The 23,302-nt window shown below is 45.2% G+C and overlaps 1 protein-coding gene across 6 annotated transcripts in view; it reads left to right on the forward strand.

Moving 5' to 3' along the window:
- lcmt1 (leucine carboxyl methyltransferase 1) overlaps positions 1 to 23,302 on the forward strand; it is a 95,118-nt gene that overhangs the window by 19,770 nt on the left and 52,046 nt on the right. Inside the window, exons 1-5 of one of the 6 annotated variants that reach the window (XM_070901406.1) lie at positions 6,238 to 6,296; positions 8,963 to 9,063; positions 9,817 to 9,908; positions 11,479 to 11,600; positions 21,389 to 21,465. In XM_070901406.1, coding sequence (XP_070757507.1) covers positions 8,975 to 9,063; positions 9,817 to 9,908; positions 11,479 to 11,600; positions 21,389 to 21,465 — 380 coding nt within the window. In that variant the 5' untranslated portion in view covers positions 6,238 to 6,296; positions 8,963 to 8,974. Of the gene's footprint in view, positions 1 to 6,237; positions 6,370 to 6,566; positions 6,587 to 7,482; positions 7,881 to 8,962; positions 9,064 to 9,816; positions 9,909 to 11,478; positions 11,601 to 21,388; positions 21,466 to 23,302 lie in introns of those variants that run through there. The other 5 variants (XM_070901404.1, XM_070901405.1, XM_070901408.1 and 2 more) reach the window with 5 other exon arrangements.

Raw genomic sequence — 23,302 nt, forward strand, 5'->3', positions numbered from 1 at the left:
TGTTAAATCAAGCCTGCCCACTCCAGCTTTCAATCACCCAGGTCTGGGCGTGTGTGGTCGTTTTGCAGAACATATAACACAGTGGATTTGACCCACAAGAATGTGAGGTCATGGGGAAAGCATGGGGAATGGAATGCTTTCTGTTGTTAGAATCGAGCGCTCTGCCGTTAGTAACAGAAGTAGATGCGGAGTAAAGCCCCTTCTACATTAGCCCCAACACTATGGGCCTCAGCCTCATCACCAGGACAGCGACCCCCCCCCCCCACCCCAGCCCCCCTAGCATCAGCAGAGCATTTTCCCACACCAGCCATCCTGTGACCTCTTGAGTGACTTTCTAATTTAGTGTTAGTTGGCGCCAAGTTAAGACTCACTCCTGCTCGGAGACTGTGCAAATTCATTTCACACACAGGATCCTTGTAGCCAGCAGGAAGAGACAGACTTGCATCCCATAAATCTGCCGTGTGTTTGAACTCAGGTCCCAGCTGTGATCTTGGTCTGTGTCTAGCGCCCTGGCCTTCATCCCTCGGCTATTGCATCCGTGTTGCTTATTGTGCCACCCCTTTGTCACCCTGTTGGTGCAGCCAACTTGCGCACAGCCAGCTCCCACAAACAGTGTACTATCCTTACACCTTACTATAGAATCACACGAGGCATGTACTGCAGACAAGGTCACTACGTGACCTGAACCTTTATTCCCAGGACCAAGAAGTGCTGACCCTGCGTGGGACCTCCCTTTATATACCTGGATGACCAGGTGAGGAGTGTCTCCCACAAGTTCACCTCCTGTGGTCAAGGTGTGCATTACTCAGGTGTATACAGTGTACAGTGTTGTAACATAAAGGTTACAGTTATGTGAAGGTTACAAACATGACATCACCTCCTCCCAACGTCTTTGGGTCAAAGATTGAGTCTTTCAGGCGGTCGACGCTCTCTCGTGGAGCGCCGCAGTTGGGGCTCTGGTGGCTGAGTCTTGGCATGCATCTCTGTTGCCTGAGGTGATTCCGGCCTGTCCAGGCTGGCCGCAGGGACTGTGCATGCTGCTGAATGTCCTTGTTGCTCGTTCACTGGCAGTGGTATGGATGACATCTCATGATCTTCCTCAGGTTCCTCAGTGTCCATGCTGAACCTTTTCTTTACTTGGTCCAGATGTTTGTGGCATATCTGCCCATTGTTAAATCTGACCACTATGACTCTATTCCCCTCTTTGCCAATTACAGTACCCTCAAGCCACTTGGGTCCCAAAGCATGATTGAGAACGAATACAGGGTCATCAATTTCTATGCATCTCCCCTCTGAGTTGCGATCATGGCACTCGATTTGGGACTGGCGCTTGCCCTCAACAATGTCTGACAGGTCTGGATGAATGAGGGACAGCCGCGTTTTAAGCGTGCGTTTCATGAGTAGTTCCGCGGGCGGGATTCCCGTGAGCGAATGCGGGCGGGACCTATAGGCCAGCAGGAGACGTGATAGGCGGTACTGAAGGGAGGGTCCTTGAATCCGGAGCATGCCCTGTTTTATGATTTGAACCGCACATTCCGCCTGGCCATTGGAAACCGGCTTGAACGGTGCTGTCCTGACGTGTTTGATACCATTACCCGACATAAACTCCTGGAATTCATAGCTAGTGAAACACGGGCCATTATCGCTAACCAGGATGTCCGGCAAGCCGTGGGTCACAAAGACCGTACGTAGACTTTCCACGGTGGTGGATGTCGTGCACGAATTCAGTATGATGCACTCGATCCATTTCGAGTATGCATCGACAACGATCAGGAAAATTTTTCCCATGAACAGGCCCGCGTAATCTACGTGAATACACATGGCCTGGTGGGCCAGGGCCACGGGCTGAGTGGGGCCTCCCTGGGGGCATTGCCCAGCTGAGCACACGTTGTGCACCTGCAAATACAGTGTTCCAGGTCTGAGTCAATTCCCGGCCACCTTACATGTGACCGGGCAATGGCCTTCATTAGCACAATGCCTGGGTGCTCGCTGTGGAGTTCCCTGATGAATGCTTCCCTTCCTTTCTGGGGCATGACTACTCGGCTGCCCCATAGCAGGCAGTCGGCTTGGATGGAGAGCTTGTCCATCCGTCTGTGAAACAGCCTGACCTCCTCGGGGCACGCTCCGTGTGCGGGCGCCCAATTCCCAGTCAGGACACATTTCTTTATCAGGGATAGGAGGGGATCTCTGTTGGTCCAGATTTTGATTTGACGGCCTGTGATGGGGGAGCCTGCGGTGTCGAAAGCCTCGACGGCCATGACCATCTCCGCTCTTTGTTCCGACGCCCCCTCGGTGGTCGCCAGTGGGAGCCTGCTGAGCGCGTCAGCTCAATTTTCGGTGCCTGGCCGGTGCCGTATGGTGTAGTCATACGCAGCCAGCGTGAGGGCCCACCGCTGTATGCGAGCTGACGCATTGACATTGACAGCCTTGCTGTCGGACAACAGGGATGTTAACGGTTTGTGGTCCGTTTTGAACTCGAACCTTCTGCCGAAAAGGTACTGGTGCATCTTTTTCACCCCGTAGACACATGCGAGTGCTTCCTTTTCAACCATCCCATATCCTCGTTCTGCCTGGGAGAGCGACCTGGAGGCATAAACCACAGGTTGGAGTTGGCCCTCATCATTACTCTGCTGCAACACGCACCCAACCCCATAGGATGATGCATCACACAGGGGTTGTACAGGGTCAACAGCTTGTTAGAACAAAGCAGATTCCGTGCCCGATTGAAAGCCCGTTCTTGACAATCCCCCCAAAACCATTCACAACCCTTACGCAGGAACACGTGCAGCGGCTCCAACAATGTGCTTAAGTTCGGCAGAAAGTTCCCGAAGTAGTTCAATAGTCCCAGAAATGACCGCAATTCCGATGTGTTGCCGGGCCTGGGCGCACGACGGATCACCTCCGTTTTGAATTCCGTCCGTAGGCCGGATCCAGTCTGCGGCAACCCTCCTGTCCAAAAACTCGACCTCTGGGGCCAAAAATACACACTTGGACTTCTTTAGTCGCAAGCCTACCCAGTCCAGTCGGCGTAGCACCTCCTCCAGGTTGTGGAGGTGTTCCTCGGTGTCTCGACCCGTGATTAGGATGTCATCTTGGAATACGATTGTTTCGGGGATAGATTTAAGCAAGCTTTCCATGTTCCTCTGGAAGATAGCGGCAGCTGAACGAATGCCAAACGGACACCTGTTGTAAATGAATAGCCCCTTGTGCGTAGTGATGGTGGTCAGAAGCTTGGATTCTTCGGCCTGTTCCTGGGTCATGTAGGCTGATGTGAGGTCCAACTTGGTGAACAGCTTGCCACCTGCCAGCGTGGCAAAAAGATCCTCCGCTTTCGGAAGCAGGTATTGGTCCTGTAGTGACACTCGGTTGATGGTGGCCTTGTAGTCACCACAAATCCTGACCGAGCCATCCGTTTTAAGGACAGAACGATGGGGTCACTGAATTCAACAGGCGATATTATGCCCTCTCTTAGCAGCCTGTCCAACTCACTCTCAATTCTCTCACGCATCATATACGGCACGACTCTGGCTTTGTGGTGCACTGGTTTGGCATCCGGGGTGATGTGTATCACTACTTTGGTGCCCTTAAAGGTCCCGACACCTGGCTGAAAAAGTGGCTCGAATTTCTGTAGGACCTGTGAGCATGAACTTCGCTCCACCGATGAAATGGCATGCACATCCTCCCATTTGCAGTTCATCTCAGCTAGCCAGTTCCTCCCCAGAGCGCGGGACCATTCCCCGGGACAATCCAGAGTGGCAGCCGGCTCTTCGATCCATTGTGTGTGATCACCAAGTTTGCACTGCCTAGTACTGGGATGATCTCTCTGGTGTATGTCCGTAGTTGCGTGTCAATGCGTTTCAGTTTGGGCCTGTTAGCTTTGAGTGGCCATAGTTTTTCAAATTGTTGGGCACTCATAAGTGACTGGCTGGCTCCTGTGTCCAGCTCCATGCGTACCGGGATGCCATTTAATAGAACTTTCATCATCATAGGTGGCGTTTTGGTATACGAGCTGTGGATGTCTGCCAAATGAACCCGCTGGACTTCTGCGTCCATAGCTTTGCCCCAAGCATCACCCTGCCTTGCAGACCCCTCGTCTGGTTCCTCTGCCTCGTAAACTAGCCTCGCTATGGGCTTTCTGCACATTCTGGCCAGATGTCCACTGAAGTTACAGTTTCTACAGATAAATTGTTGAAACCTACAGATTTTCGCAGCATTTCTGCCACCGCACCTCCAGCGTGAGCTGAGATTGTTGTGAACAAAGGAACTGTTACCAGGCATTCCTCTCTGATTGTCTCTTTGATTACTCCTGAGCACTCTGTTGCTGGGTGTCAATGGTCTCATCCCAGGACGCATTGTCCCTTGTGATGGCGTGAATTGCCGATTCCCCTTGCCATTGTCTCTGTTGCTGGCCCACCCTAGAGCCTGTTGCTGCCTGGGTGGTGTCGAATTGCCCAAGCCTGCCTGCAGGGTTTTGAGTCTCGTTTACAATGTTAACTCCCTGATCCATCACCACGTTGGAACCAGGGCTGCACGCGTAAATTATCTTGGTCTCCTCTTCCCCTGCCATGGTCTGAGCCATCAGCGTTGCCCTTTCCAAAGTCAAGTCCTTGGTCTCGATAAGCTCCCTGAAAATCCCGGCATGACCAATGCCCTCAATGAAGAAATCCCTTAACATCTCCCCACTGCAGGCGTCTGTGAACTTACAGAGGCTGGCCAAACGCCGAAGGTCCGCAACGAAGTCCGATATGCTTTGTCCCTCCCGACGCCGGTCTGTATAGAACCGGTGCCGGACCATGTGTATACTGCTCGCCGGTTTGAGGTGCTCACCGATCAGAGTGCTGAGCTCTTCAAAGGACTTGTCCGCCAGCTTCTCGGGTGCGAGCAGGTCTTTCATCAGCGCATACGTCTTGGATGCACAGCTGGTCAGTAGATGCGCCCTCCGCTTGCCAGCCGCTTCCTCTCCCAGCCAGTCCTTCGTGACAAAGCTCTGCTGGAGTCTCTCAACGAAATCGTCCCAGTCCTCACTGACACAGTACCGTTCCTCGGTGGCCATCCTCGTGGGTCGTTGATTCCCGTTTCTCGTGTCCTTACACCTTACTATAGAATCACACGAGGCATGTACTGCAGACAGGGTCACTACGTGACCTGAACCTTTATTCTCAGGACCAAGAAGTGATGACCCTGCATGGGACCTCCCTTTATATACCTGGATGACCAGGTGAGGAGTGTCTCCCACAAGTTCACCCCCTGTGGTCAAGGTGTGCATTACTCAGGTGTATACAGTGTACAGTATTGTTACATAAAGGTTACAGCTATGTGAAGGTTACAAACAGCATATGTAATAATGACCAGATCCGGGCTAGCCCACACTGCGATATGTGTGTGCACAAGGTCCGTGCAGCAGAGCAGATCTCCAGTCGTCCTGGTTAATCCCTTGCCACTGGATAAAGGCCTAGCTCTGTCAAGCCCGTGTGGTGGCTGATGTGCAACGGTCGGCACACGTTAAAAAAATCCACGCACAGGCATCTTTCACCCCTTCAATTGGCGTTCAGGACGAGAACATCGGGTCCTTCATTGAAACATCTGTGAACTCATCCTCGTTCGAGGGACCGCCTATGATGATGATAATGGTGGTGGGGAATATACAAGAGGCCAGAAGATTGCAGAGTTCTGGGGAAAATTATAAGGATGGAAGAGACTTGCATTTATATAGCGCCCATCACAACTTCAGTATGTCCCAAAGTGCTCTACAGCCAATGCAGTACTTCTGAAGTGTAGCTACTGTTGTAGGAGGAGCGATTTAAACACAAGGAAGAAACTTTTAAATACAATATCATCATCATCATCATCATAGGCAATTCCTATAGACTTCTTGAAATATTAACATTAAACACAACGGGGTAACAATCCTCCCACGTGTTACATTTGTCCCAAGAGAGGAATGACGCACCCAGAGTGACTGTACCCAGGGACTAGGGTGACGCAGAGAGGAATACGAAGTCAAAATATAAACTGCAAAGTCACGAAATTTCCAATGCCATTATGAACTGGGATCTAATTTCAGTCTAGCAAAGCGCGCGCACTCAGCCCTCGAGTGCGCGCTTCCTCAGCAACCGGGAGGCGCGGCTTACGCATTCCCCAATGGGAGCTGCGATTCGTGCCCTCTGCTCGGCACCCAATCAGGGAGTCCCGGGCCAGCCAATGAGCTGATCCGTTCATTTTGGCCACAGGTGCCAATCGGAAGCTGTGTTGCTGAAGTGTCAGAGGTAACTGCGTGACGTAGGCAGGAACCGAAGGTATTGCTTTCCCGTGTCAGTAACAACAGCAAAAGTCCAAGGGACGCAATGTGCGGATTAGCAGAGTGTGTGTGTGAGCATCCGAGAGCCGTCTGTGTTGTACTGATAGCGTCATTAGGAGAAGCTGTTTGCACTGGCAGGAGGGTCTGTAACCAGAGCACACAGATTTAAGAAAATTGGCAAAAGAGACAAGGAGCTGAGGAGCAATGTTTTTACGCAGCAAGTTATGATGATCTGGAATGCACTTCCTGAAAGGGTGGTGGAAGCAGATTCAATAGTAACTTTCAAAAGTGAATTGGATAAATACTTGAAGGGAAAACATTTACATAGCTGTGGGGAAAGGGATGAGAAGAAAAGATGTGGGACTAATTGGATAGCTTTTTCAAAGTGCCGGCACAGACACAATGGGCCAAATGGCCTCCTGTGCTGCGTCATTCTATGATTCAATGCTTACTTGTAAAAAGAAAACTGGGGGTTTGCAATGTTCCCTATTTTGCAGTGCCCGAACAGCGGTTCCAGAGCTTCATGGAGGAGCCCATAATAATGAATTCTGTAAAAATGAAGCCCCCATTCTCTTTTTATATTCGAGTCTATATTATATTCTATTATATTATTTTCTTAAGTGCAGTCACTATGACTTCTGAATCATAAGCATCAGTTATTATTGGCTAAGGAAGCAATGCATTCATTGCATCAAAAATATAGGGCATGAGGACCACAATAATTGGTGCCAAGTAGACAATTTACTCTTGCCTTCCAGTTGGGTTGTGTATGGGCGCTGTGAGGGGCCAATTGTGTGGCTAATTAAGTCCGCAGGCTGTCTCCCTATCTCACAAGCAGCTCAAGGCTGGACAGTTACTCTGACCCCCACTGGAGGGTGAGGGTTGGGAAATTTGGATGAACTTATCCAGAGGACTATCGAGAAAGAGCTGAACTGGATTTGGTGATTGCCATCTATGAGGAAGGAACTCTGAAGTTGTGGTATTGTTTATTCGGGAGAAGTATTTGACTGTGTGCACTGACTGGGGGAATCAGATACATAAAAATACAGTGATCTGTCACTTGGTATTTCTTTCCAGGCTTCCTGCTTTAACAGTTAGTAGCAGGTCGGGAGTATAAAGAGCTGGACCGTGGGCCCTTCGACATCGTGGGCCACCCCGACCTGCGAGAGGTCACCACCACAGGTCGGGTGTATAAGAGCTGGAGCAAGCCACTACAGCTTCCGGAGCAAGCCACTACAGCTTCCAGTGCAAGTCATCCCAAGTGTGCGACAACTTCGAGGTGGGCGACTGGGTGACATCATCAAGGCCCAGGTCGCCGGTTAGAGCGTGGGCAGGAACATCGGCGGGGCCCAGGCACAGCGGAGGAGCGGGAAGGTTGGGGTGGATGTACAGCGAATGATTGAGGCGGAGGAGCGGTGAGAGATCGTGGCTAAGATGTGACGAGATGAGCGATGAGAGATCATGGCGGAGGTGTGGCAAATGTTTGGTGCGGAGATGCAGCGAAAGATCATCGCGGAAGTGCGGCGAATATTTTGTGGCGGAGGTGCAGCAAATGATCGTAGCGGAGGTGCAGCAAATGAGGGTACGGGGCCAAGAAGAGCCGAGGGCTCAAGGGCAGCACGGGCCAGCCCACATTGCGATGTGTGTGCGCACTCGATCCGTGCAGCAGAGCAGGTCTCCAGTCATCCTGGTTTACTCGTGCTACTAGATAAAGGCCTAGCTCTGTCAAGCCCGTGTGGTGGCTGATGTGCAACGGTCACCACACGTTAAAAAAAATCAACGCACAGACATCGTCCACCCCTGGTATTCAGGACTGTAATATCGGGTCCTCCATTGAAACATCTATGAACTCATCCCTTTTGGTGTGGAAGCAAGTCATTCTCGTTCAAGGAACCGTCTATGATGATGATGACCGATAATGTACTGCCTTCAATGCACTTTATTGAGGATCCGACAGCAGCTTCAGGCCTATAGTTCTAATTGAGTTTTAAGCTCCTCACTCAACAGAGTAACAGTCTAACCCCTCAGAATAATTTCTGTTTAACATTTTATTCTTAGTGTAATAGTGTAATTTCAGTGGAGGAATCTAGCATCTGTCGAACCGCAGAAATCTAACTTCCAGGGTGATTTGGACAGGTTCGGTGAGTGGGCAAATGCATGGCAGATGCAGTATAATGTGGATAAATGTGAGGTTATCCATTTTGGGGGCAAAAACACGAAGGCAGAATATTATCTGAGTGGCAGCAGATTAGGAAAAGGGGAGGTGCAACAAGACCTGGGTGTCATGGTTCATCAGTCATTGAAAGTTGGCATGTAAGTACAGCAGGCGATGAAGAAGGCAAATGGTATGTTGGCCTTCATAGCTAGGGGATTTGAGTATAGGAGCAGGGAGGTCTTACTGCAGTTGTACAGGGCCTTGGTGAGGCCTCACCTGGAATATTGTGTTCAGTTTTGGTGGTCTCATCTGAGGAAGGACATTCTTGCTATTGAGTAATAGTAAAACAGCAAACGTGTATGTTAAATTGTATCACTGAGAAGATAGTTTAAGAAATAAGCTGGCACAATAGTTAATGTTTATGAATTTGTGGGAGTTGGGAATGAGTTTGTGGAAAGTAGTAACAAACTTCTCAAAAATAACACTGGTGTAATATTTTTTACCCCCAGTGTGAGAATCTAATGGCTACCAACCATGCTTTCACGGGATCTGATGACACAGCAGACGAAGCAGTCCGCTCCACATGTGATGATGCAACAGTTTGTAAAAGGTAGGAATGGTAGAGCTACTGGAGGATTGGGACAGGCCGTATTTGAAAACTGTCTTGGGTGTGGTGGTGTATTCTATTGTATGTGCTACATGGTGCAGGACATGGTTCATATTCTGCACATGATGAGTTCTAAACCTCAGTAGTGTCACACTGCTGGGTTGAACAGAGAACAGGTACTTCCACTTGTTTGTACACAACTCTGTCTGTTTAAGCAGGATTACTTTCTATCTCGAGTAGGCATTGTAGAAGTGCATTATGTATTTGACAGTTCTTTCCTAGTAAAATCAGATTAGTAACCGAAACACAGCCCTGATCATTTGTTTGCAAAAAAACTGACTGATCATCACTGTCCTTGTGATAGGAATGGTATTTCAGATTGCAAGGATCTGCAAGTATGCATCTGAGATTTGATAACTTGACGACCATAGCCATCCCTTTGTTTGATCATAGAGTAGTGAGACCAGTAGGTCTGGCCATTTGAAGATTTCTATCCAAAACATTAAATTTTTTTAAACACCAAGGCTTATAGATTCACTGGACACTGTATAGAGAAGACCTGTTTTAATTTTTTTTTTAAAAAGTCATAGTTTTTTGTAAGAAGTGCAGTGTTTCTGATTACCGTGGAATTAAATAAACCATTTGCTTAGTTGCTCTTTTAATACTGCAGTAGCAGAATCCACAACACATGTTAAATTACTGTCAGTTCAACTTCAGTGGAGTTTCTCATTGATGTTTACCTCTTCTGTTTGGCAGGTTTGCAGTGAGTATGAACTACTGGAAGGACCCGTACATACAGTATTTTATAAAACAGCCAAATGAAAGGAAAGCTCCTGAAATCAACAGAGGTAATTCCCGCATCTTTGTTGCAGTTTTCTTTCCCCTTCCTTCTCGCATTTCTTCACTTCATACCTTTTTCTAATATTTCCCCAACTCATTTGATGGACTGTAGGTACTGACTTTCTGCTGCGATACAGCAGTCTTTAATTATCCGAAGTGGTTGTTTTTAAACGAGTGGGCCCAGACAATAAAACCTGTCTATTCAGCTGTGGAGAGCATCACAGCCAACCCCAGTTTTGTTCTCATAAATGTCCACACTTTTCAGCAGTAGTTACTGATTGATTTTTTTCCTGATGATTTCAGTTTTCCAGAGTAATATTTTAGATCTATTAAGCGACAGATGGAAAGCTGATGCATTATTGCGCCACCAAGTGGCACAAAAGTAGATGTGTCTCATGCATGTATCATAAGCATAGAACCGTGTTGCTTTAACCACACGTTGTTTGCTTTGGTTAAATCCTTCTGCACTATACTTTTATGCCTTGATTTGTATGTTTCCAGTTGTCTCTGCTCACTTCCTGAAGATGTTGACTCCTTGTTTGGGTACAGTTCTGTGGGTGCTGGTAGATTCCAGTACCTCACTCATGTGGCTATTATTCAATTATAAACCTAGACAGTGACTGTCAGCAGGCTGTGGGCATCACAAGACAGCCTCACAAAAAAAGCACTTTCCAGCAGGGTTGCTGGGTAGCGATCAGTAGGAACCCTAGCCTATTTTCCCCTTCCTAACTTAGATGGAGAGGGCCAATTGTCCACATGTGTGTAATCAGTTAACTTAACACAGACTAATTGAACTTCCGATCTTCCTGAATTGTGTAGCACAGCTCTCACTGGATGAGCTATTGGATGGGCCTTATTAGAGCTTTTTATGAATTCTTTTTTATTGCTCATTCTCTCTAAAGCTGTTTCTGCTGAATGCAGGCATGCCTCCTTCATTTGGGGGATGGGACAGTCTTGATATCTATGATGGCTAGCTCAGCGTCCATCATTTTTACTTTTGCTTCCTGAGAAATAGAGCCTGGCTTCTATGCTGAACCTCTCCTTGAGGGTACTGCTGAAGTTAAGAACTCAACATGTGAGAAATCCATGTCTTAACATATTTTAATTGTATTCAAAAACAAAAAAAGGTCTTATAGATTGTGTAATAGTAAGCCTGAATTTTATCTTTTATGTGTTTTGTTTCCATCAATTCCCCCCCTTCCTGGAAACACCCATTCTTACTGGGGTACCTCTGCTATCTCACCCAAGTGGCTTGCCTTCATGCATGTGTAAACCTAAACGGTGGTTATCAGCTGCTATTTGGCCATAGAATGCAGCACTGTCAAGCCTAAACCTCTCATCACCTATGTCCACCCATGCACTTTCCAAGAGAGCCATAGCTGATTTTCCCTGTCTCTAGCCTATGGGCACAGAGGCCATTGAAGCATTAGAACTGCTGCCCTGCCTGAGATCAGCTAAACCAGAACAGATTGGGACTCAAATCTGAGATCTTTCTGATCTTCCCAAGGGGGTGTATTTATCCACTGAGTCCTGGGCTCAGCTTTGAGACATTGTTAATCGTGCTGTTTTGCTTTGTAGGTTATTATGCCCGTGTAAAGGCAGTGAATATATTGCTGGATGCTTTTATTAAGAAAACCAGCTGTAATTGTCAGGTTATAAACCTCGGTGCTGGCCTGGACACAACTTTCTGGAGACTCAAGGTAATATTGGCTAGTAATACTGTACAGTAGTATAAGATAATAGTGAAACAGTCACTTTTATAATTTGGGCAAAAATATGTCAGCCGTGTTCACATTAATTACTGTAATGTATTTGCCTCATGGGTTCTTCGCTTAAGAATTCATAGCAACACTGGAGTACTAGTTGGTTTATTAACAAAGGTTTAACAATCACACTACACATTACCAGTTTATCCATTCGGCTCACAACTACCAACCTCATTGTGGATGACCTACACTCAACTGGGGTTTTATTGAGTCTTGTGAACATCACATGACTGGCTAAGCCACTCAATGCAACAGCTCTACAACTATATTGAGCATAATTTTAAATCAAATGCTCCCTTTTAGTAAGGGCACTAGAACTCTCAAATTTCCAAATAAAACTTTAAATTAAATAAAAATTTGGTTGCCGGGGGTGGTGATGCACTCCAGTCCCTCCGGTGCCCACCTCTCGCAGAAGGCCACGAGCGTATCGGTGGACACCACGTGTTCCATCTTCAGGGACTCTCTGGCGTGGAAGAGAGGCAGGCAGTCGGGCTGAACGATCCCTTGACCACCCGCTGCCTGGACATGTTAATGGCCACCTTGGCCAGGCCCAGGAGCAGCCCTCCGACCTGCCCGCTCCCCTCCACACCAGGTGCCCAAAGATCAGGACTGTGTGACTGAAGTGCAGCCAAAAATCGAGGAGGCAACAGCTCTACAACTATTTTTGTAAGAACTTTTAAATCAAGTACCCCTTTTTTTCTAAGGGTACTAGAACCCACAAATCCAAATTAACATGCGAACTTTATCAAATTAAATTAAATTAAAATTCTGTTCCTGGGGGTGATGATGCACTCCTGTCCCTCCGTGCCCACCTCTTGCGGAAGGCCGTGAGCGTACCAGTGGACACTGCATGCTCCATCTCCAGGGACACTCTGGCGCGAACATAACCACGGAAGAGAGGTAGGCAATCGGGCTGAACGACTGCCCGCTGCCTGGACCAGTTAATGGCCACCATGGCTAGGAGCAGTCCTACAAGGAGGCCTTCCGACCTGCCCGCTCCCCTCCACATCGGATGTCCAAAGATCAGGAGTGTGGGATTCTAGTGCAGCCAAAAATCGAGGAGGAAACAGATCTACAACTATTTTGTTGAAACAATAAAGTGCCCTTGACTAAAAGGGCACTAAAACCGACAGGTTAAACAAATTAAACTTTTAACAGTAAATGGGTCAAATTAAAATTTGGTTGACTGGGGTGATGATGCACTCCAGTCCCTCCGGTGCCCACCTCTTGCGGAAGGCCGTGAGTATACCAGTAGACACCGCGTGCTCCATCTCCAGGGAGACCCTGGCTCAGGTGTACATCTCTACAAACCATGAGCATACTCATAGGTGCATACATTACAATTACTGACTATAGTTTCCAGAGGTGAAGTTACAGGTCCAACTACAGACATTCCTATCAGAATCTATATTCAATTATTATTCAGGACACATGCCTAATTTAAATAAATACTGTATCAGATATAAATTGATACTTTCTGTGAGGGGATTGAATTTTCTGTTCTTAAAAATAAATTCAGTCCCATTGGGGTAGCAACCTGCCCACCTGGATCTGCTTCGTATGCTAGAAATGTGACTGAGCTCTATTCGAAAGGTCAGACCAAATCTGTGAATCTTTCTAGTATTGCCTTTTGTTTAGAGAACGTTGGGATATATTGGACGTTAATATTCTGGTTTGCACCAGATAGCATATTGAAACAATAATCAAGTGCCCTTGACTAAAGGGGCACTAATAGCCTTGGCAAATAGTCTTCAAAATAAATTATCGACTAAAATTAAATTTATTGCTGTAGTTATAAAGGGGACTATGTGGGGATAACATAGCTTTATTGCTCTTTTTATGAGTTTCTACTCCCAAGCTAACGGGCCGATGATTCGAACCCCTCACCAATAAGCAGAGTTAAATTTTAAACAGTTAATGTGTGTGCTTCACACACAACTCATTTTACAGTGAGTGATACTTTAAAAAAACTAAATATATTTTGGGACCGAAATTCAGGGTCTCAGGCAATGGTACAGGTATAGTTAGTGGTCAGAGACAGGAGGGTGTGACTGCAGGTCAGTCAGGGGACCTCAGGTGCAGTGCTGGAGGAGCTTTGCCCTTATCCAACAGATAAGAGGTTCTTGCTTCTTGGGTGGGTGAGGGCAAAGTCTGCAGGGTGGGTGAGGGCAAAGTCTGCAGGGTGGATGAGCAAACTGAGCACGGCACTGTGGTACAGGAGGCTATTCAAGTGGGAGGAATGAAAAGGAATGTTGTAAGAGACAATATAATCATTAATCAGAGATAGATACTGTTCTCTGCAGCCGAGAGTTCCGAAGGCTGTGTTGCCAGGGAAGGATTATCTCCTTGGGGCTGGAGAAGAACTTGGAGTGGGAGGAGGATCCAGTTGCTGTGGTCCAAGTAGGAACCAATGACAAAGGTAGAACTAGGATGAGATTCTGCTGAAAGTTTGAGGCGCGAGGGTTGAAATTAAAACACAGAACCTCATGGGCAACGCTCCCCTTAAGCTGCGCAACCACACAGCTCTCTGCCGGTTCTGCACAGCCCGGGACTAGCTTTTTCAATGTTAAGTTTTGCGCATTCATGTTACTGAATGGGCCTCACAGCCCCTTAAAGGGGTTGTGCGTCGAAAAAAAAAATTAATGAAACATTGCTAACAGCTAATAATCTCTGGATTGTTACCTGAGCCAAGTGCAAATTGGCATAGGGGACAAACAGATTGGAAGGTTAAGTGCATGGCTGAAAGAGTGGCGTGGGAGGCAGGGTTTTCACTTCATGGGGCACTGGCACCAGTACTGGGAAAAGAGGGAGCTGATACATTGGGACGGGCTCCACTTAAACCAGGCTAGGACCAGTGTCCTGGCAAATCGAATAGATAGGGCTTTAAACTAATGAAAGGCAGTGCGGGGTGGGGGGGGGGGGGGCTAGTGGGAGGATTCAGGAAAGGATAAATTCAAAAACCAGTAAGAGAAATGTCAAGGCTGTGGAGCCGAGTAGCGATTTGGGTAAAAGTAAGGAGTGGGTTATAAAGGGACAGAGAGCTTAACAAAGGTAATCGGGCATTAGTGACTACGGTGACATCAGGTAAAAAGCGAAAAAAGCTAAAGGCACTATAACTGAATGCGTGAAGTGTTGGCAACAAAATAGATGAATTAATAGCACAAAAAGAAATAAATGGGTTTGATCTAATATCCATTAAGGAGAGGTGGTTGCAGAGTGACCATAATTGGGAACTAACTATTTCAGGATATTTGACTTTTAGAAGCGATAGGCAAAATGGAAAAGATGGGTGGGGGTGAGGTAATCCTGACAATAAATGATGGAATAAAGGCAGTAGAGATAAAAGGATCTTGGCTTGGGAAATCAAGATGTAGAATCACTTTGGGTGGAGCTAAGAAACAACAAGGGGCAGAAAACACTGGTGGGATTCATTTTATAGGCCCCCTGACAGTAGTTGTAGTGTTGGGCACAGTATAAATCAGGAAATTAGAGGTGCTTGTAACAAGGGTAATACAATAATCATGGGCGACTTCAATTTTCATATAGACTGGGCAAACCACGTTTACAGTAATAGTGTGGAGGATGAGTTCATGGAATGCATTCAAGATAGTTTTCTAGGTCAGTATGTCGAGGAACCAACTAGGCAACAGGCTGTTTTAGATCTAGTATTGTGCAATGAGACAAGATTAATAAATAACCTTGTAGTGAAGGAGGCTCTGGGGAAGAGTGATCATAATATGAAAGAATTTTATATTGAGTTTGAGAGTGATTTAGTTAAATCCAGAACCAGGGTCTTAAATCTGAACAAAGCAAACTACATAGATATGAGGAGCGAGTTAGCTAAGGTAGATTGTGAAACTAGATTAAAAGATATGATGGTGCATAAGCAATGGCAAACATTTAAATAAACAATTAATGAGGCTAAAAGCAGACAAATCCCCTGGGCTTGATGGCCTACATCCTAGGTCCTACATCCTAGAAGTGGCTACAGAGATAGTGGATTCTTTGGTTTTAATCTTCCAAAATTCCCTAGATTTTAGAACGATCCCTGCGGATTGGAAGGTAGCGAACATAACACCACTATTCAAGAAAGGAAGGAGAGAGAAAACCTGGAACTATAGATCAATTAGCCCAACATCAGTAATAGAGAAAATGCTAGAATATTATTAGGGCATGGTAACAAGATTGGGCAGAGTCAATGCCGATTTATGAAAGGGGCATCGTGTTTGATAAATCGAATGGAGTTTTTTGATGTTGTAACTAGCAGGGTAGAGAAGGGGCAACTTGTGGTTGTAGTGTATTTGGATTTTCAAAAAGCATTTGATAAGGTACCACACAAGAGGTTATTACACAAAAGTAAAGCTCATGGGATTGGGGGTAATATATTAGCGTGGATTGAGGATGGGTTAATGGACAGAAAACAGAGTAGGAATAAACAGGTCATTTTTGGGTTGGCAGGCTGTAACTAGTGGGGTACTGCAAGGATCAGTGCTTGGACCTCAGATATTTACATCAATGATTTAGAGTAGGGGACTGAGTGTAATATACCCAGGTTTGCTGACGATACAAAGCCAAGTGGGAAAGTAAATTGTGAGAAGGATGAAAAGAGTCTGCAAAAGGATATAGACAGATTCAGTGAGTGGAGAAGAACATGGCAAATGGAATGAAATGTGAAGTTTGGCAGGAAAAATTAGAAAAGCAGAATATTTTTTTTAAATGTTGAGATTGGGAAATGTTGCTACTCAGAGGGACCTGGGTGTCCTTGTACACGATCACAGGAAGTTAACATGCAGCAAGCAATTAGGAAAGTAAGTGGTATTTTAGCCTTTATTACAAGAGGATTGGAGTATAAGAGTAAAGAAGTCTTACTGCTATTATATAGGGCCTTGGTGAGATCACACTTGGAGTACTGTGTACAGTTATGGTCTCCTTACCTAAGGAAGGATATACTTGCCTTAGAGGGAGGCAACAAAGGTTCACTAGGCTGTTTCCTGGGATGGGGGGATTGTTCGATGAGGAGAGATTAAGTAGATTGGCCTACATTTTCTACTGTTCAGAAGAATGAGAGGTGATCTCATTGAAACGGATAAAATTCTTATGGGGCTTGACAGGGTAGACGCTGGGAGGATGTTTCCTCTGGCTGGGGAGTCTAGAACTAGGGGGTCACAGTCTCAAGATAAAAGGACATTCATTTAGGACTGAGATGAGGAGAAATTTCTTCATTCAGAGGGTTGTGAATCTTTGAAATTCTCTACCCCAGAGACCATGGATGCTCAGTCATTGAGTATATTCAAGACAGAGATCGATAGATTTTTGGATACGAAGGGAACCAAGGGATATGGAGAGAGTGCAGGAAGGTGGAGTTGAGGTAGATCAGGCATGATCTTATTGAATGGCGGAGCAGGCTCAAAGGTCTGAATGGCCTACTCTTGCTCCTTTTTCTTATGATCTTGTATTATAAAAAGGATATAGATGCACTCAAGGTACAAAAAAGATTTACAAGGATGATACCAGAACTGTGAGGTTATACCTATCGGGAAAGGATGAACAGGCTGGGTCTCTTTTCTCTTGAAAAGAGAAGGCTGAGGGGTGACCTGATAGAGGTCTTTAAAATTATGAAAGGCTTTGATAAGACTTTGGGCTCAATTTTCCCCAGTGATTTGTGCCGTTTTTTTGGAGCAGGCTGCTCTTTTTGGCCTAAGTTGAAAAACCACAGTTTCCCCAATCAATTTGCACCAGTGTAACTCAGTTAGCTACGATTTTTTTAGGTCAGTTTTTTTTCAGCCAAAGGGGGCGTAACCAGCCACCTACACCAATTAGGGAAGTTTGGCCAGCTGAGAGTTACTCCAGTTCTGCTTAGGCCAGCGTATGTGGCCTCTGCTGAAAAACCTTCCCTAGAGTTAAGGAAATCGGTGCAGGTAAGGAAATCGGCGCAGTAGTTGCCCGGACACATTAAAAGAATTGAAAAACACACAGCAGCAACTTGCCTCCAACCCTGCCCAAAGGCTGTCCAGTCCCATTCTCTGTCACCGGTTCACTCAGAGAGAGAGAGAAAGAGCGAATGGGACTAGACCGGCAAGCCACCAGAGGTAAGTTGCTGCTATGTGTTTTCCAATTATTTTTGTGTTGGGAGCTGGCTGTATGCTTCAGCTTGCGTTGTGCCCCTGGTGACCATGGCAGCCCCATCTTTTTGGCGCAGATCAAGGCTCCAACCCCAAAACTAAAGATCAGGTTAGGCCACACCAAAGTGAAGAAATCCAACGGGAAAACTTAGGATTTTTTTTTGGTGTTCTGAGGCTCCAAAAAATCAGATGTAACTCTTCAAGTACGCCAAAAAAATGCTTTGGGGAAAATTGAGCCCATAGAGAGGATGTTTCCACTTATGGGAAGTCCAAAACTAGAGGCCATCAATTTAAGAAAGTCACCAAGAAATCAAATAGGGAATTCAGAAAAAACTTCTTTACCCAGAGAGTGGTGAGAATGTGGAACTCGGTACACCATGCAGTAGTTGAGGCGAATATTATCGATGCATTTAAGGGGAGGCTAGATAAGCATATGAGAAAAAATTGAATAGAGGGTTATGCTGATAGCGTTAGATAAGGGATAATGGGGGGAGACTTGAATGGAGCATAAATGCCGGCATGGATTGGTTGGGCCGAATGACCTGTTTCTTTGCTGTATATTCTATGTAATTATTTGAGTCGTAGAGCTTAAACATCTAACCGTCTTCTTAACACTCAGGTAAAGCACAGTTTACATGGGCCTGAGCATCCCTAACCCCGCCTGTTATGATCACAAACATATTGGTGAAGGTTGGACTTCTGTCATGGGGTCTTAGTGTAACTACTGATGAAGTGGACCCATTCCCCAGGGCAAATAGTTGTAACATATTTGCTGGATGTGAGATTATATGTGCAGATTTTAGCTAGAGACTAGATGAGCTGCCAATGTCAGCTGGGCACAGAAACTCAACATTGTATCTTGGAATAGCAATGTTTAAGATTAGCCATATATTCACTGTTTCGGTTAACTTTGAAAATGTGTTTGCCAAATTGTAACTTGTTTCATAACCTTGTACCAATACATATATTACACCCAGTTTCATCCTTGCCTCGAGTTGACTATTCCAACGCACTCCTGGCTGGCCTCCCACTTCCTACCTTACTTAAACTAGAGGTGATCCAAAACTTGGCTGCCCGTATCCTAACGCGCACCAAGTCCCGCTCACCCATCAGCTCTATGCGCACTGACCTACATTGGCTTTCGGTTAAGCAACACCTTGATGTCAAAATTCTCATCTTTATCTTCAAATTCCTTCGTGGCCTTGCGTGCCCCTTCCTATCTCTGTATTCTCCAGCCCCACAACCTCTTGAGCATCCCTGATTATAATCGCTCAACCAGTGGTGGCCATGCCTTCTGTTGCCGAGGCCCCATGCTCTGGAACTCCCTGTCTAAACCTCTCCACCTCTCTACCTCTCTTTCCTCCTTTAAGGCACTCAAAACATACCTCTTTGACCAAGCGTTTGATCACCTGCGTTAATTTCTACTTATGCGACTCAGTGTCAAATTTTTTATCTCCTAATACTCCTGTGAAACACCTTGGGATGTTTCACTACGTTAAAGATGCTATATAAAAGCAAGTTGTTGTTTCTTCCTGTGTAAGATCACTCTTGTGCACAAGCATTTAGGCTACTAGGCAATCCAAAGGAAATCTTGCAGCAAAACAGAGCACTGCTATTTGTCTGATATCACTGGACTGTGACAGAGCAATCATGCTTCAAATCAGAGCATTTTGGGAGTACATCTATTTTTGCTACTACTTTAAATAAAATAACTTTAACTGGGCACCGCAGGATATGGTTGTATCATTTGACCAGGAAGAGCACATTTTAATTTAACTCTAATACAACTTTAGTTCAGGTAGATCACTGATATTAGTGGTACTCTTCTCTTGGGGAATGCATGTGTGTATTTTAGTTTGGTGGCTTTGGGCTACCTGAAATAGCCCGAAATGATAATGGAGTGCCTATTACTACCGTTTGAAATGGAAAGGAGAATGTGATGGGCAGCCACCATAGGTTCTGCTGCAGAATTTCATGACAAAAAGGTAATTGTTAGTCATGTCTCAATCATTTCACATTTAAAATTGTGAGTTTCAGTCTGTAACATCAGACATAAGAAATAGGAGCAGGATTAGGCCATTTGGACCCTTGAGCCTGCTCCACCATTTAATAAGATCATGGCTGATCTGATCATGGAATCAGCTCCACTTCCCTGCCCGTTCCCCATAATCCTTTATTCCCTTATCGCTCAAAAATCTGTCTATCTCCGTATTAAATATATTCACTGACTTGGCCGCCACAGCTCTCTGGGGTAGAGAAATCCACAGATTTACAACCCTTTGAGAGAAGAAATTTCTCCTCATCTCATTTTTGAATGGGCGACCCTTTATTCTGAAACTACGCCCTCTAGTTCTAGATTCCCCTATGAGTGGAAATATCCTCTCTGTATCGACCTTGTCAAGCCCCCTCATTATCTTATATGTTTCAATAAGATCACCTCTCATTCTACTGAACTCCAATGTGTATAGGCTCAACCTATTTTCATAAGTCAATCCCCTCATCTCCAGAATCAACCTAGTAAACCTTCTCTGAACTGCTAATGAAAGGATATCTTTTCTTAAATAAGGAGACCAAAACTGTATGCAGTACTCCAGGTGTGGCCTCACCAATATCTTGTACAGTTGTAGCAGGACCTCTCTGCTTTTATACTTTATCCCCCTTGCAATAAAGGCCAATATTCCAGTTGCCTTCCTGATTACTTGCTGTACTTGCATACTTTTTGTGTTGCATGCACAAGGACCCCAGGTCCCTCTGTATTGCAGCATTTTTAAATTTTTCTCCATTTAAATAATTTTTTAAAGTTTTTTTTGGCGGAAGTGGATCACCTCACACTTTCCCACATTATACTCCATCTGCCAAATGTTTGCCCACTCACTTAGCCTGTCTATATCCCTTTGCAGATTCTCTGTCCTCCTCACAACTTGCTTTCCCACCCATCCACCCGGCTCGTTACATCCTCAAAGAACTCCAGCAAATTTGTCAAACATGATTTCCCTTTCATAAAACCATGTTTGACTCTGCTTGACTGAATTATGCTTTTCCAAATGTCCTGCTACTGCTTCCTTAATAATGAACTCCAGCATTTGCCCAACGACAGATTCAAGGCTAACTGGTCTATAGTTTCCTGCTTTCTTTCTGTCTCCTTTTTTAAATAGGGGCATTACATTTGTGGTTTTCCAATCCACTGGGACCTCTCCAGAATCCAGGGAATTTTAGTAGATTGCAACCAATGCATCTACTATCTCTGCAGCTGCTTCTTTTAAGACCCGAGGATGCAGGCCATCTGGTCCAGGGGACTTGTCTGCCTTTAGTCCCATTATTTTACAGAGTACTTTTTCTTTAGTGATAGTTTTAAGTTCCTCCTTCCCTATAAGCCCCTTGATTATCCATTATTGGAATGCTTTTAGTGTCTTTATGCAGAAGATCTGCTTACGGAAACTGCATTTTGTGCCTTGAACACCAGTTACATGTTGGGAGAAAACCTGAATTGTAACAGTGTTGTTTGCCTGATTTCATCAACTTCTTGAGAAGTAAAACCTATTCAAATTATTTCGCGTATTAAATTTCTGTTTACCTGACATTATAATTTTTTTTTTCCAGGATCAAAACCTGCTTCCAAAAAAATACTTTGAAGTTGACTTTCCAATGATTGTCATGAGAAAAATACATTTGATCAAGTAAGTTCCTTTGGTTATTAAATCACCAGCTTCATTTACAATTTCAAATTTGTTCAAGAGCAGGTAGGAGAGATGTATTGGCACAGCATAACAATGTACTAATGTGTGTGTCATGAAATGGTGTATCCTAGTTCTCCTCTTCCCAGGGGTAGCAGGTGAGCTAACGTGGACTAGGAAAATAGATTAAAGTGTAAGACGGTTGATGAGCAGTGGCAGACATTTAAGGAGATATTTCATAACTCGCAACAAAAATATATTCCTGTGAGAAGGAAAGACTTTGAGAAGTGAGAACCATCTGTGACTAACTAAGGAAGTAAAGGATGGTATCAAATTGAAAACAATGGCATACAATGTTGCCACGATTAGTGGGAGGCCAGAGGATTGGGAAATGTTTTAAAACCAGCAAAGGACGACTAAAAAAAATGAGAGAGAAGATGGATTATCAGAGTAAACTAGCAAGAAATATAAAAACAGATAGTAAGAGCATGTACAGGTACGTAAAAAGGAAGAGAGTAGCTAAAGTAAATGTTGGTCCCTTAGAGGATGAGACTGGGGAATTAATAATGGGATACAGGGAAATGGCAGAGACTTTGAATGAATATTTTGTATCAGTCTTAACGGTAGAAGACACTTAAAAACATCCCAATAATAGATAATCAAGGGGCTATAGGGAGGGGGGAACTTAAAACAATCACTATCACTGAAGAAAAAGTATTCTGTAAAATAATGGGACTAAAGGCAGACAAGTCCCCCTGACTTGATGGCCTGCATCCTAGGGTCTTGAAAGAAGTGACTGCAGAGATAGTAGATGCATTGGTTGCAATCTACCAAAATTCCCTGGATTCTGGGGCGGTCCCAGTGATTGGAAAACCACAAATGTAACGTCCCTATTTGAAATAGGAGGGAGACAGAAAGCAGGAACCTATAGACCAGTTAGCCTAACATCTGTCATTGGGCAAATGTTGGAGTCCATTATTAAGGAAGCAGTAGCAAGACATTTGGAAAAGCATGATGCAGTCAAGTAGAGTCAGCGTAGTTTTATGAAGGGGAAATCGTGTTTGACAAATTTACTGGAGTTCTCTGAGGATGTAACGAGCAGGGTGGATAAGGGGGATCCAGTGGATGTGGTGTATTTGGATTTCCAGAAGGCATTCGATAAGGTGCCACATAAAAGGTTACTGCATAAGATAAGAGCTCACAGGGTTGGGGGTAATACATTAGGATGGAAAGAGGATTGGCTAACTAACAGAGTTGGGATAAATGGGTCATATTCTGGTTGTCAAACTGTAACTAGTGAGGTGCCACAGGGATAGGTGCTGGAGCCTCAACTATTTACAATCTATATTAATGACTTGGATGAAGGGACCAAGTGTAATGTAGGCAAGTTTACTGATGATACAAAAATGGGTGGGAAAGCAAGTTGTGAGGAGGACACAAAGAATCTGCACAGGGATGTAAACAGGCTAAGTGAGTGGGCGAACATTTGGCAGATGGAGTATAATGTGGAAAAGTGTGAGGTTATCCACTTTGGCAGGAAAAATAATAAAGCAAATTATTATTTAAATGGAGAGAGATTACAAAATGCTGCAGTACAGAGGGACCTGGGGGTCCTTGTGCATGAAACACAAAAAGTTAGTATGCAGGTACAGCAAGTAACCAGGGAGGCAAATGGAATATTGGCCTTTATTGCAAGGGGGATGGAGTATAAAAGCAAAGAAGTCCTGCTACAACTGTACAGGGTATTGGTGAGGCCACACCTAGAGTACTGCGTACAGTTTTGGTCGTCTTATTTAAGGAGGGATATACTTGCATTGGAGGCAGTTCAATTTGGTTGATT

Source organism: Pristiophorus japonicus, chromosome 15 (genome assembly GCF_044704955.1).
Source record: "Pristiophorus japonicus isolate sPriJap1 chromosome 15, sPriJap1.hap1, whole genome shotgun sequence".
Classification (NCBI taxonomy): Eukaryota; Metazoa; Chordata; class Chondrichthyes; family Pristiophoridae; genus Pristiophorus; species Pristiophorus japonicus.